The 15,253-nt window shown below is 31.8% G+C and overlaps 1 protein-coding gene across 1 annotated transcript; it reads right to left on the bottom strand.

Moving 5' to 3' along the window:
- Nucleotides 1-454: 454 nt before the first annotated feature.
- LOC107921404 (myb-related protein 308) lies at nt 455-2,032 on the bottom strand. The gene is made up of 3 exons (XM_016851257.2): nt 1,794-2,032; nt 1,543-1,672; nt 455-1,245 (listed from the first exon to the last, which is right to left on the bottom strand). The coding sequence occupies exons 1-3, from the start codon at nt 1,924-1,926 to the stop codon at nt 747-749; spliced, it is 762 nt and encodes a 253-aa protein (XP_016706746.1). The 5' UTR covers nt 1,927-2,032; the 3' UTR covers nt 455-746.
- Nucleotides 2,033-15,253: the final 13,221 nt, after the last annotated feature.

A 15,253-nucleotide genomic window follows, 5' to 3' on the forward strand; every position in this document is an offset into this window, starting at 1 on the left:
ATTTCTGAATTTGACAATTTTTCTCAACTTGATAAAGTTTTGTAATGATGTAACACTTTGAGATAGTGCCACATTATCACATAAAATTTTATTAAAAAAATAGTTTTTAGGTGATGATGTAGTGCAATATTTGAGTGTCACATAGCCACATGGATGAAAACTGGAAAAGTTATCAAGTTTGATCTTGAGAAAAGTTGTCAAAGTTTAGGGATTCATATGGACAAATAAAATATTGTCACTAGTTGGTAGATTTTTTTTTGTTATATACTATTAAGGTATTTTTCAAATTTTTTTTATGGTTTATGAAGACTAATTTTTCGAGAGTTTGTGATTGTCCTTCCCAACAATGTGATCTTAAAAGCTTAAACCTGAGTTGTCTCAGTGTGAATGAAATATTATTTATCACTGTAACCAACACTTATTAATTAGATGATAAATTTATTATTCCATATAATACCATGTAAATAATTATAATCATATTCAACTTTAACTAATATACATATATTGGACTTTTTTCAAAATTTATAGAATAAATAAATTCTAAATCCAACTTTTTAGATGGATGAACACTTCCCATGGAATTAAATTCAAAGTTAGGAAGGTGGCATGTGTTAGTACATTATATTAAATAAAATAAGACCTAACCAAAGGAGTAAAAACCACATGACAACTTCCTAACTCCATTTTAACTTAGTTATGTAATTATATTTTGAGGTAAAATAAGTGGGCTTGGAGAAGCAAATTGACTAGTGAAAAAGAAGAAGAGTGGGAGTTGGGGAGAAGTGTAGGTCACTTGATATGTTGGAGCATTGTTTGTGGTTTGGTTCCTGAATCTGATGAATATGTTGTTCAAGTTTAGCCGTAGGAGCTGAAACACTGATAGTCAACTCTAGGTTCAGATCAGGCAGCTGATATTGAGTAGTACTGCATGGCAGATTATCATCATCTTCATCTTCCAACAAGCAACTTGCGGCATCGGAAACTTGATCGTTGTCGCGCCAGGGTTTGTTGTTGGGCAGTGCAATGCATTTATGGGACTTTGGGAGTTTTGAAGCAGATGATATTAATGTTGCACTTGCACTGGTGTTAGTATTGGAATTATGATGTGGGCGGTTGTGGCGGGTCAAGCTATGCTTATTTGGATCGATGCCCATGTTTATGAGCTTCCTTCGTAAATGTGAGTTCCAATAATTCTTCACTTCATTGTCGGTACGTCCAGGCAATCTTCCAGCTATCAACGACCACCTGAATTACATTGTTTTTGGAGATAAATTTTATTAAGAATATATGAGATATCATTTATTAGGATACCCTCAGGCACGTTCTTAATCCAAAATCTATCCTTAATGTAAGACAGTATTTTAATTTAGTCATGGTATTTCTTTTATAAGGCATAAAAGTAAGGCTTTACCTGAGCTATTTTTATTTGTTTAAATTCTAAAAGTCTAAACACAAATTTAGTGATCATTAGTTTTACTCAATATATTGAAGTAATAAAAGATTTATATTCTTAGTTGATACCAATTTCGGGTTTCATCTTACCGATTGCCTAAGAGTGCATGAAGCTTGATAATAAGGTCGTCTTCATCTTCACCAAAGTTTCCTCTTTTAACGTCAGGCCTTAGATAGTTTATCCATCTCAGCCTACAACTTTTACCACACCGAAGGAGCCCTAAATTATTAAACCAATCCAAAACAACATAAATTATTAGCATACATACATACATATATATATGATTCATCCTTGATTTGAATTATAGGGTAGCGGATGCAATGAAATGGTAGAAACCAACCAGCAGCCTGAGGAAGAGTGCGCCAGCAACCAGCTTCACCGTTTTTCCGAATGTAATTTAGGAGCTTCTCGTCTTCTTGCATGGACCATGCCCCTTTATTGGTGTCTCGCTTATCGCAACAAGGCTTCCTCATTATCCACCGCTAATTAGGAACCACCGGCTGAGCTGCTCTTTGAAGACAGAAACAAAGCGCAAGGGGGGGGGGGGAGGACGATGGGGGTATCTATTTAGGGTTTGTTAGGTTGGTTAGTTGCATGCTGTACTTAAAGTGGTAAAGGTAGGGTTGAGTTTGACCGGTGGGTTGAGTGCATGCATGTTTGTTTTCACTGCATGCAAATGGCAAATCAAAGTTTGACAATCTTCTTCCCTTTTAGATTTTTAGCCATTTACGAAGATTATTTTATGTCGTATCTATATAAAATGTTTGTCCTTCCTTCCTTTACCATCAATCACTCCAGTATCTTAATAATACTATTTTATGCATACTATAAGTGAAAATTAATTAAAAAAAAACCAAGAGTGATATAATAAAATTGTTAAATATTGGATATAATTTTATTTAAATGAAAATTAAAAATCAAATAACTATTATAACCTTACAAATTTAGAAAGAAGTATTTTATGGTTTGATTTTTATTTTTTACCTACTTTTTTTTAATTGAGTTGTCGTGACTAAATTACATCAAATTTAGTAAAATGTTTTATAATAACTAGAAATTTTATCATACATGTATGCGTATAGAAATAAAGTATTTAGAACAAGTATGTGTTTAAATTAGAAGTAAAATAAAATTTAAATACATGAATACATCATATTAAGAATACTAAATGAATACAATTATTTATTATACTGTTGTCATCAACTTTAAGATGGTATTAAACTAATTTATGATACCATCTCAATCAACAACGGTATTAATATTAGATTTCATCACACCCACAATGTGGGTGTAAGAAAATATTTTATATTAAAAAATTTATAAAAAAAATATTATTAGTAGAATGGTATGGGTTTTCTATCTAAATTTATTGATCTTGTGTTAATTCTCAAATAAAGTTTTTAGTTGTTTTATCTAAATGTTATACAAAAGTATAAAAGGTGAAAATACTCTTATAATAATATTAATTATCCTTTGATGTAAGGGTATTTTAGTAATTTCATAGTTAAACTGGTGTCGAGTTGACTCATGACACTAACTCAATCAACCACATTATATATAGTATAGATAACTAGATTATGGTATATCCACTTTGAGGGTGAGAACAATTATGTAAAAAATATAAAAATTAAAAGTGACTTTAAATAAAATGATAAAGTTGAGATAGCGATATATCGTGAATGTGTTTTTCTAAATTTATCAAAATATAAAAGGACATAAATATTTATAAAATTAATTGAATTGGGATCTCACTCAACCAACTTCTAATATATAGTATAAATAATATAAATAATCTACAAGGACTAAAAAAAAGTTGGCACCGTACGTCAATTTAAGTTCCGACTGATAGTTCTATTTATTTTATTTACTAAAGAAAATCTTAAAACAGTCCTCTTTTTTTTCTTTTATTTTAATCATTGGTTAATCCGCTACAGGTGTACTCTTTAATTATTTAGAATTTAAAAATATAACATCGTTAAAATTCTTTCGATTATATTTAAGTTTATTGTAACGCCAACTTTTTTATTTCATAGATATCAAAGTCTAATTAGTAAATTTAATAGAAAAAAGTTTAATAAAATTTTTAAAAAGTAAAAACTAATTTCTGCTAAAGTAAAGAAAATGGTAGCATATTTAAACCTATCTAAATTTCACGTTGTTATTCCCATCTCTAACTTTTTTTTTATATAAATAATTGTTTAATAGAATTTTTTGAAGCAACCTAACCAAATTATTTTAATTAGCCTCAAGTCAGGCTTCTGAACAGATCGTAATTCAATCATTGTTGCAGAATTTTTAATTAGACTCCTTGCCCTTTTGAACCTTACATATATAGAAGTGATTTTCATATTTTATTTAAAAACAGATTTATCAAAAAAACAACTTATCCGTTCCATTTAACAGTGTTTTAAATTTTGTTTTGGTTCTATCTAAATTTTATATATTAATTTATTTATATTATATATTTAAGTTTTTTATTTAGTTGATGAAATTAGTCTTTTAGACTAAAATTTAGTAGGAATTCTCCTTATTAACTTTAACTAGAAGGTTTTCGCTCTGGAGGCAATTCTGGTTAATAATAGCACTCAAAGGGCTACTAAAAAGGTTTGACTTCGAGAAGATGGACCCCAGATAGAGGTAGGATGGAAAGTTGATGATTTGGAGGAAAGGAAGGACTCGTTTAAAGATGTGCGCTTGGGATCTACGAAAAACTCTAATTTAGTTGGGAGAGGATTTGGTGTTGAAGATATTGAGTTGGGTGAAGGGGATATAATCTCCGAATCTATTGGTGGCATCTCTTCAATTAAATTATCGGAAAGAGTTTACTCCTTTTTGGAAAAGAGTATGGAAAGAACTGTCATTTTGATTTTATTGGATAGGAAAATCACTATTAATGTACTTCTCAATAGGATTTATGGAATTTGGAAGCCGTCAGGTCAAATCTAATTAATGGACCTTGAAAATGGCTATTTCAGGGAGAAATTTAATTCTGAGGATGATTACATTAAAGCTTTGCTTGAAGGTTTGTGGGTAGTCTTTGGTCATTATTTAACAGTTCAACCTTGGTCGACTTCTTTCTTGACTAATAAGGCTCATCCGATGCGATTTATGGGATGGATACGATTGCTAAGATTGTTTGGAATGTTGTACAAGAAAAGTATTCTTAAGAAAATTAGTGGGACAATTGGTTGTGTGGTGAAGATTGATGAGAACACTAAGAATGGTATGAGAGGTTATGTTTCCAAACTAGCTGTAACACACTTCACCCGTATCTGTCGCAAGAATAGGGTTACGGAGCATTATCGTACAAACAGAACATTTAAACATACATTTCATACATTATCATAAACATATTATAATTCAATCATACATATACATTCTATCCCTAAATTGAGCCCTCAAGGCCCTAGAAATACCTTAGAAACAATTCAGAACTAAATTCAAAACATTTGCAAAGTCAAAGAAAAAGATACAATAATTTGAATACAGGGGTCACACAGCCGTGTGGCCGAGCCGTGTGCCTAACTCGGCTGAGACACACACCTATGTCTCAGGTCGTGTAACCTTCGAACTAAGGACACACGGTCGTGTCCCAGCCCGTGTCCTTACCCGTGTAACTCTTTGAGTAGGGTCACACGGCCGTGTGTCAGGCTGTGTGTTAGGCAGTGTAACTCATTGACTTGCATACAAATGAACCTACAAGAGATACATGGCCATGTTACCAGGCCTTTTGTCACACACGGCTGAGTCACACGCCCGTGTCTTAGGCCGTGTGGACTTAAAATTTCACCTAAAACAAGCCATTATTAACATCAATTCACGCATAAACCTTTAGGCCTTTTTTGTACATAATCATGGCATTAAAACCCTATCAAAACATACATATAATGACCAATTCAAGAGTCCTAAAATAAACTAACCAATATTCCATTTAAGGCACCTCAACTACAATTATTAAGACTTACCCAAACATGCAAATTTTGCGACTTACCATTCATCAATTAATAGTTCTAAAAACTTACAAAATATACCTCAACATGATTATTACTATTGCAACCCCTTTAACCCATATCTGTCGCCAGAACAAGGTTACGGAGTATTAACGAACAAATAGAACAATGAATCATTCAATTCACACATCAATGCAATCATAATATGATTTCATTCAATTACATTCTGAGACCCTAAAAATACTATAAAAATAGTTCGAGACTAAATCAAAAACATTTGGAAAAATTTAGGGAAAAGTTGAAAATTTTGGACTACATGGGTCACGCGGCCATGTGACTTACACGACTGAGACACACGCTCGTGTCTCAGGCCGTATGGACATTCGAAATAGGGACACACGGCCCGTGTCCGTGCCTGTGTAACTCACTGACTTGGGTCACACGGGCAAGCCACACGCCTATGTGGCAGGCCATGTGCTAGGCCGTGTAACTGCCTGACTTGCATGCCTTTAACCTACGGGGGACACACGGTCGTGTAGACCCAAAATGAGCCTTAAAACACAAGTTTACCATTTCAAGTTTGCTTGAACCTTAAGAAAATCAAATACCAACAAAAATGCCAAATCAAAACGACATTAATCAAGCCAAAAACGCACCAAAACCAACCTATTAAGTGCGTAACCAATGTACCTTAATTGGTACCACAAGAATATATAATTATACATCAAAATAAACAAAAATTCAACTCATCATTTCATTCAAGCAATACCTAACAAATATACCTATCAAAGGTATCCCAAACACAACAATTCTTTAACATATTTATTTCATACTAGCATAGAAACTATACCTCATTCTCATGTACTATATAAGTTGGCCATTTACACAAAAGATCATCCATAATGTTTACATAAACCAAAACATTTACAATAGCTATACAATAGCCTATACATGCCATATAATCTGAATTAAACGTTCCAAAAACTACCGAAATGAGCTGGATAGTGTGACTTGAGTGCCAATCTGGACGTCAAACCTTCCAAGTATATACAATGACATTAAACAACACAAGTAAGCTTAATGAAGCTTTGTAAGTTGGACGCATTAAACAATAAATCTTACCAAAGTAAAATACAACAGTTCAAACAATAATAATCAACCATGAAAATTCCCTGTCATCACAATCTCAACCGATGAACTCATCTATGTTCAAATCAATAACCAGTAATTAACAAATCTTTCAAATTTATTAAATAAATTACCTTACTGATATTTTCCAATCGAAGAATGGCTTATGGATAAGAGTACATCGTCAGATCCACCGAACACACTAGACAGAAGCTCATAAGAGCTAATCCACCCGAAGTACACCAAACAGAAGCTCATAAGAGCTGATCCAACCGTAACACACCAAACAGAAGCTCATAAGAGCTGATCCACTTGAAGCACACTAGACAGAAACTCATAAGAGCTGATCCAATCGTAACACACCAAACAGAAGCTCATAAGAGCTGATCCAACTGTAACATGCCAAACAAAAGCTCATAAGAGCTGGTCCAACCGAAACACGCCAAACTGAAAGTATAAAATGAGAGTTCGCAAAAAATGCTGAGCCTGGGTTTTACTTGGGTAATATACATATATCTTCCTCCAATACCATCTCCACTCCAAACCCCCGTAACACACCAAATCTCAATGGTACTCTATCATGCGTTCAATCTAAACCAATTATCAAATTCAATATTATATATCAGATAATGATTAATTTTCAACAATGGAATATATATTATATCATGTAATACCAGTCATCAATTTACATAAATGTTAAAATATTAACCGTACGAACTTACTTGGACTGAATTGTAGTAGTTGCAGAAGTTCAAGGACTATTCCACTATTTTTCCTTTTCCACGAGTATCTACGGATCTTGATATAAACTGTAAAAATTCTTTATTTATTAGCACAAATTTCATTTCCAATCCATTTTACAATTAATACCTTTTTTAAATTTACACAATTACCCCAAACTTTTACAATTTTTGCAATTTAGTCCCTTAAACTATCCAATAACCTTAAATTCACTATCAAAACCTAAAAATTTGACATTTTCACAATTTAATCCTAAAATCAAAATCTAACAAAAATCACTTTACAAATTCATCAAATAACATAATCAAAGCTCCAAATACATGGTATTCATCAAAAACATTCAATATTCATCAATGGAAACTTCTAAAATTTTTAACAGAATAAAAAATGAAGGTACGGGCTAGCTAAACCTAGTTGCAATGTTCTCAAAAACATAAAAATTACAAGAAACGAAATCAAATTGGACTTACATGTAAAGAAATCAGCAAACCGAAGCTCTTTCCTTCCCTAGCTATGGCTTTCAACCATTTGAAGAAGAAAATAAAATTGATTTTTGCTTTTTCATTCATTAATTTTGTTCAACTTTAATTAAACTTTCATTAATTTACAAATTTGCATCCATTTCATATTATTTTATTATTTTCCATTAATATGTCGTCCAACATTAACCATTAGGGACTAATTATTATATTGGTCCCTCATCATGTAATTAATAAGCTATTTAGTCATTTTATTAAACTAGTTACTAACTTTGCACCTCTTTCAGTTTAGCCATTTTTCCTAAATTAACCATCTAAGCATTAAAATTTTCGAACCAAATTTTAATAAGACTTTAATGACTCTATAAATATTCTAAAAATAACATTTACGAGTTGACACAATAGAAATTTATGGTCTCAAACCACTGTTCCGTCACTATTGAAAATCGGGTTGTTACAACTCTCCCCCCTTAGGAAATTTCGTCCTCAAAATTGTTACCTGAAAATAGATTCGGATATTGTAGTTTCATTGATTCCTCAATTTCCCAAGTAGCTTCTTCTGAACCATGACGATGCCAGAATAATTTTACTAACGGGACTCATTTGTTTTGCAGTTCTTTGACTTCCGGAGCTAAAATTCTCATTGGTTCTTACAAATACGTCAAGTCCGACTATAACTCAATTTCACTATGAGGAATCACATGCGAAGGATCAAATTTGTACCCTCTCAACATTGAAACGTAGAACACATTATGGATTCTCTCTAGTTCAGAGGGCAAAGCTAATCTATTAACTATAGGGCCGATTCTTTCAACAACCTCGTATGGTCCTATAAATCTCGGAATCAACTTTCCTTTCTGGCCAAAACACAACACTTTCTTTCACGGAGAAACTTTCAAAAATACTCGATCGCCAATCGCAAATTCTATATCTTTTCTTTTCAGATCTGTGTACAATTTCTAACGATTAGATGCAGCTTTCAAACAATTCTGAATAATTTGAACTTTGTCTTCTGTTTCTCGAATCAAATCAATTCCCACCATTTTGGATTCACTCAATTTAGACCAATACAATGGTTTTTTACACTATCTCCTGTAAAGAGCATCAAACGGTGTCATTTTTATACTGGATTGATAACTGTTATTATAAGTGAATTCAGCTAACGGTAGGTACTTTTCCTAGTTACCTTCAAATTAAAGTATAGAACATCTCAGCATATCTTTTAGAATCTAAATCATCCGTTTTGATTGCCCGTCAGTTTGAGGATGAAATGCTGTGCTGAAATTAAGCTTCGTGCATAAAGCTTTGTGAAGTTTGCTCCAAAATCTCTATGTAAATCTGGATCTCGATCTGAAATAATAGATGTCAGAACTTCGTGTAATCTCACAATCTCAAATACATATAGTTCTATTAATCTCTCAAGTGAGAATTCTATTCTGACTGGAATACAATGTGCCGAGTTAGTCTATCTGTCAACAATCACCCAAATCGAATCTTTCTTTCTCGGAGTTACAGGTAAACTAGATATGAAATCCATTGTGACTCGTTTTCACTTCCACTTAGGAATCATAACAGGTTGTAGTAAACCCGACGACACTTAATGCTCTGCTTTTACTTGCTAACAAATCAAACTTTTAGCTACAAATTCACAAATCTGACGTTTCATTCCCGACCACCAATACATTTGTTTCAAATCATAATACATCTTCCTACTACTCAGATGAATAGAGTAGTAATGCTGTGAGTTTCAGACAGAATATCATGTTTCAAATCTAGATTATTCGGAATGCAACTTCTATTGCGATAACGCAATGTACCATTATCATCAACACTATATTTTGTACTCAAATTATTCTGAACCAGTTGTCGTTTAATCATTAACCTCGAATCTTCATTTTGCAATTATTGAATTCGTTGCAGAAATAAAGGTTTACTTCTCAACTTTGCCAATATAGAGCCATCTTCATTCAGGAATAAATGAGCGTTCAACGCTCAAAGTGCAAACAATGACGACTTTCGACTAAGTGCATCCGCAACTACATTAGCCTTTCCCAAATGATAATCAGTAATGAGATCGTAATCTTTCAATAACTCTAACCACCGTCTCTGTCTCAAATTCAATTCTTTTTGAGTCATCAAATACTTTAAACTTTTGTGGTCTATGAACACGTCACATTTTTCACCAAATAAATAATGTCTCCAAATTTTTAAAGCAAAAACAATCACAACCAGTTCGAGATCATGAGTAGGATAATTCTTTTCATGTGACTTTAATTGTCGAGGAGCATAAGCTACTATTTTCCCTGTCTGCATCAGCACACAACCCAAACCGTTGAGAGATGCATCACTATAAACGACATATGCTACCCCAGACTCAGGCTGAGTCAACACTGGAGCTTCCGTCAACTTGTTCTTCAGTTGATCAAAACTCTATTTGCACTCATCAGACCAAACAGACTGAATATTTTTCTATAACAATTTGGTCATCGGTGAAGCAACAATCGAAATGTTTTTAACAAAACATCGATAGTAACCTGCTAAACCAAGAAAACTTCGTACCTTAGAAACATTCTTTCGTGTTTTCCAATTCATCACAGTCAAAACTTTACTCAGATCGACTCGAATCCATCAGATGAAACTATATGATCCAAAAATCCAAATTCTTGAAGCCAGAATTCACACTTACTAAACTTTGCATACAACTATTTTTCTCTCAATGTTTGTAATACGATTCTCAGATGTTGAGCATGCTCGGATTCTGACTTGGAATAGATTAATATATCATCAATAAACACAACAACAAATCTATCTAAATGAGGTTGAAAAACCCGATTCATTAAATCCATAAAAGTATCAGGGGCATTTGTCAAACCAAATGGCATTACCAGAAATTCATAATGACCGTAACGAGTTCGGAAAGCAGTCTTTGACACATTGCAATCTTTAACCTTCAATTAATAATACCCGGATCTGATATCTATCTTTGAAAACACTGTGGCACATTTTAATTGATCAAACAAATCGATGATACGTGGAAAGAGGTACTTATTTTTTGACGTGAATTTGTTCAACTATCTGTAGTCTATACACAATCTCAATGAGCCATCTTTCTTTTTCACAAAAAACACAGGTGCACCTTAGGGAGATACGCTCGGTCTAATAAACCTTCTGTCTAATAATTCCTACAACTATGCTTTTAACTCTTTTAATTCAGATGGTACCATACGATACGATGATATCGATATCGGTGCAGTTCCAAGAACTAAATCAATCACAAACTCAACTTCACGATCAGGAGGCAATCCCGACAACTATTCAAGAAATACATTCGTAAACTTACTAACAACTGGTAACTGGTTTAGCTTTGATTCTGAATCTCTGGTATCAAGTATGTATGCTAGAAATGCTTCACTAACTTTTCGTATCAATCTCTGAGCAGAAAAAGTTGAAATAGTTTTAACAACATCTTTCGGACTCGCATACTCAACTAAAATCATCTCTCCTTCTGACATTTCAAATCAATAACTAAGTTAACTATCACACTCTAACCTAGTGGATTAGTAACTTGAATATCATAATCAGTAGATTCAAGAGGTAATTTTTTTCCATTACTAATGCAGTGTAAATATAAAAATAAGGTGACCTAGGGTCAATCAATGCATACACAGAAACATCAAAGGGATAGAAGATACAAGCAATCACATCCAGAGCAGTAGCTTTCTTCTAGCTCGAATAGCATAAATGGGAGCAGGTGTTTTAACCTCTGATCGAACAACGGTGTCTTTTGCCCTGTTACTAGCAATCCCAATAGCATTATTCTGACCCGAATGTCTACCTTTCTAAGATGTAGACATTTGGTTTTCTTTCTGATCTTCATCCTCTTTTGGAAGTCTAGGATAATTATGAATAAAATGATCAGTCGACCCACATCGAAAACAAACTCCCTGTAACAGCCCAATATTGACCTTTATCAGACTTAGTGGTTTCGGGACAACAAATCCAAGTCAAAAAAATATCTTAATATTATTTTGTTAGTTTATTATGTGTGAATTTGATTGTGTGAAATTTTCGTATTTTAATTCAGTCATTTAAGTGACTGATTTAATAAAAATGGCTTAATCGCGTAAAATGAAAATTTAAGGGTTAAATATAAAAGTACCTAAATGTTGTTGTCTTTTTAAATGGGAGGATTTATGATGCAATAAGACTGAAATTTAGATAGTGGGCGGCATTTGAAAGAATTAACCTTACTATATATGTTATACATAATTATTATTAAAAGGTTAATATAGTAATAAGGTAAATATTAACATTATAATAAAAATAAGTCATAAAAAGATGAATATGTTCATCTTTGTTAGCCAAATATTGAAAAGGAAGAAACCGTCCATGGCTTCTTAAGTTTCGGCACTTCCTTAGCTTGATTAAGGTATGTTTTGGTTTCGGTTTTGATGATTTTTACGTTTTTGTGATCGTTGCTTTGTGTTCTATCTAGCCCAAGCTTTAATTTTATAATTTGATGATGATTTTGAGATATGCCATTGATGAATACTTGAGCTTTGTGATAGTTGATGATGAAATATGAAAGATATGTGAAAGATTAACATGTTTTGTCTTTGAATTTTTGGTGAAATTGAGTAATTAGGGCTAAATTGTGAAAATAAATCTTTGAGGGACTAAAATGTGAAATAAATGAAATGTGGGGACTTGTATGAAGCTTATGAACATTCGGCCCTAGCATAGTGTGTGCAAATTTTGTGTATTTTGTGTTTTATGCAATAGAAACTAAATTGCACAAAGTGTAAAATGTCAGGGGCAAAATGGTAATTTATCGATTTATGTGTTTTTGGATTTAATTGAATGATTTGATGAATAAAAAGGCTAAATTTGAATATGTTTAGATCAAGAAACGAAGAAAACAGAGTTAGATCGAGGGAAATCGAAAGTAGCCGAGTAGTCGACTGTGTCCGTCGATATCCGAGGTAAGTCTAATAGCAATTTAAATGTTATCAAATTGGAATTTATATTTATATCTATCATACATTAGTAAGCTGGAATTAAAAGTATTTAAATTGAATAAAACTTTGAGAGTTTTCTACATGATAGCCGAACATAGGAATTGATTTTGGTAGGTTGATATTAAAGGTATAAATTACATGTTTATTAGCTAAAGTATACTTTAAGTTAAATGATATGAAACTAATAGAAGAATATATGCATGGACATGTAAATCAAATGCAAGATTTAACTTCTTTGAGCCGAATTTGTTGTATAATTTCATATATATGTGGTTCGAATAAATATTTATATATAAATATATTCAAGTTCTTAAGTTGAATTTAATATATAAATTTCTTATACGTATGTGGTTCAAACATTAATTGCAAAATCTCTTGAGCCGAATTTGATGTATGCATTATATATATGTGGTTTGAATATAGGTTACAAATTCATTGAGCTAAATTTAATGTTTTGAACTATACATATGAGGTTCGAATGTAATATACAAGTTATTTGAGCTAAACTTAATGTTATGAATTATATATATTTATTCATGTGGATCGAATATATGATTTGAGTTTCTTGAGAAAGATTTATGTGAATCATAAAGCATTATATGAAAGATTAATTTTGTATCTGAGTTATTTAGGCTCTATACTTAGCAAGCTTAATGCCAGTGAAATAATTCAGACTTTATGTCTAGCAGGCTTAATGCCGGTGAAATATTTCAGACTTTACGTCTAGCAGGCTTAATGCCAGTGAAATATTTCAGACTTTACATTTAGCAGGCTTAATACCGATGTTCTGAATCAGGCGTTAAGCCTAGCAGGCTACATGCTAGTGAATCATTTTAAAATATGTGATTAGTAAGTTCTTTGTCAATGTAATAACTAATGGATTATGAAATTATGATAATCAGGTACGTGTTATTTATCTCTTATTTGATATTAGGTAAGTACATTGATTGATTGTAAAATATATATATATTGAGGTATATATTTATATGTATTCGATGAGTATACATATTCAGTTATGTGCAAATGGTAGGTACAAATTTGTGAGTTTATATCATGTTTAATTGTTATGAATAAAAGGTCTTGAGGTTAATAAACGTTTTGATAGTATTTATAAATGGTATTTGCGGCTTAGTAAATTTATTTAAGAAATTATATGATTCATATTTTATTTATGTATTGCTTAAGACTTACTAAGCTAAGGTAGCTTACTTTGTATTTTTGTTTACTTTTGTTTTTCTAGATTTTGGAGATTGTTACGAGCTCGGGGATTCGTCAGTAAAGCTCGTCACACTATCAAATAACTACGGTATATTATAAGTTGAAACTTAATTTGGATTATGGCATGTATAGACTAGTTTGAACTTTGTTTAAATTCAAATGTGTATATACTAAAGCCATGCAAAAATGGCTTAGTTATCTTGTGGTGTTCGGTTTTGAATGAATGATGTCTAGGGCATATTTTGATTTGGGTTTAGCATTGTATGAATAATAGTTTATATGTATATGTATATATGTATGAAAATGTACCTGTAGTTGTTAATTAGGAGTTTCTTTAGTCTTTATAAGGGTGAATGAATGTTGATATGCTTTTTTATCTAATGATTTGGACTTGTGATTTAAACATAAAATTTGAATATGATACGTTTAAATGTGGATGTTGAATGTAGTTGCTAGTTTATATGATTAAGTCGATAAATGAATGGGTTTACCATTGAATATAATTTGATACTTGTTTTGCTGATAGCATATAATATCATGATATGTATTGGATGATTTATATGCATGATTCGAAAAATAAATGCTTAGTTACTTGGTAATGAATTTAGCATAAACTTGGAAGTAGATCGAGTATAAGCATTCATGTACAAGTATAAAAATGGAGTTTATGCTTATGTCTAATATGTGCATGTTTTGTTGTGGTCATAGGTATAATTTGTATTCGGTAATGGTATGTAAAAATTTGCTAGGTTAAATTCGGTTATATAATCTTTGATATAAATGAATTTGATTATGGAATATAGTCGAATGGTTAGGTTTAGTCTTATTGAAGTTGATGTATTGAATAGTTATAATGTGGTGATTATGCATTTTTTTATATATAAATTTATGATAGGTTATTCGGCTATGAAATGAAATTTTTAGTAGTTATATTATACGACATTTTTTTTATGAGGAAAGACAAATAAGCTTTTCATTTTTACGCAATTTGATCTTAAATGGACAAGTATTAAATTTATGTTATGTGCAACTATAAGTTTATGATATATTAGTATATTTATATACATATGCATTAACTAAGATAATTCGGTTGTTTTATGATAAAATGAGTTATGTACATGTAATAACAATAGAGAAGTTATTTACAACCATAACTTAATGTTACTATATGATTAAATTTTAAGCAGTATGCATATCATTTGAATGTTAAATGTTTGTGTTCTGTCATGCTATGTTCGGTAATGCTTCGTAACCCTAATTCAGCAA

This window comes from Gossypium hirsutum, chromosome D01, assembly GCF_007990345.1.
Source record: "Gossypium hirsutum isolate 1008001.06 chromosome D01, Gossypium_hirsutum_v2.1, whole genome shotgun sequence".
In the NCBI taxonomy this organism is placed as follows: domain Eukaryota; kingdom Viridiplantae; phylum Streptophyta; class Magnoliopsida; order Malvales; family Malvaceae; genus Gossypium; species Gossypium hirsutum.

Bases quoted from the DNA above. Each gene is read 5' to 3' on its own strand.
- LOC107921404 (XM_016851257.2), bottom strand. From the start codon at position 1,926: ATGAGGAAGCCTTGTTGCGATAAGCGAGACACCAATAAAGGGGCATGG. The intron at 1,673-1,793 runs GTTGGTTTCTAC...TTAATAATTTAG, and splicing joins CACTCTTCCTCAGGCTGCTG to GGCTCCTTCGGTGTGGTAAA. The intron at 1,246-1,542 runs GTAAGATGAAAC...AATGTAATTCAG, and splicing joins CATGCACTCTTAGGCAATCG to GTGGTCGTTGATAGCTGGAA.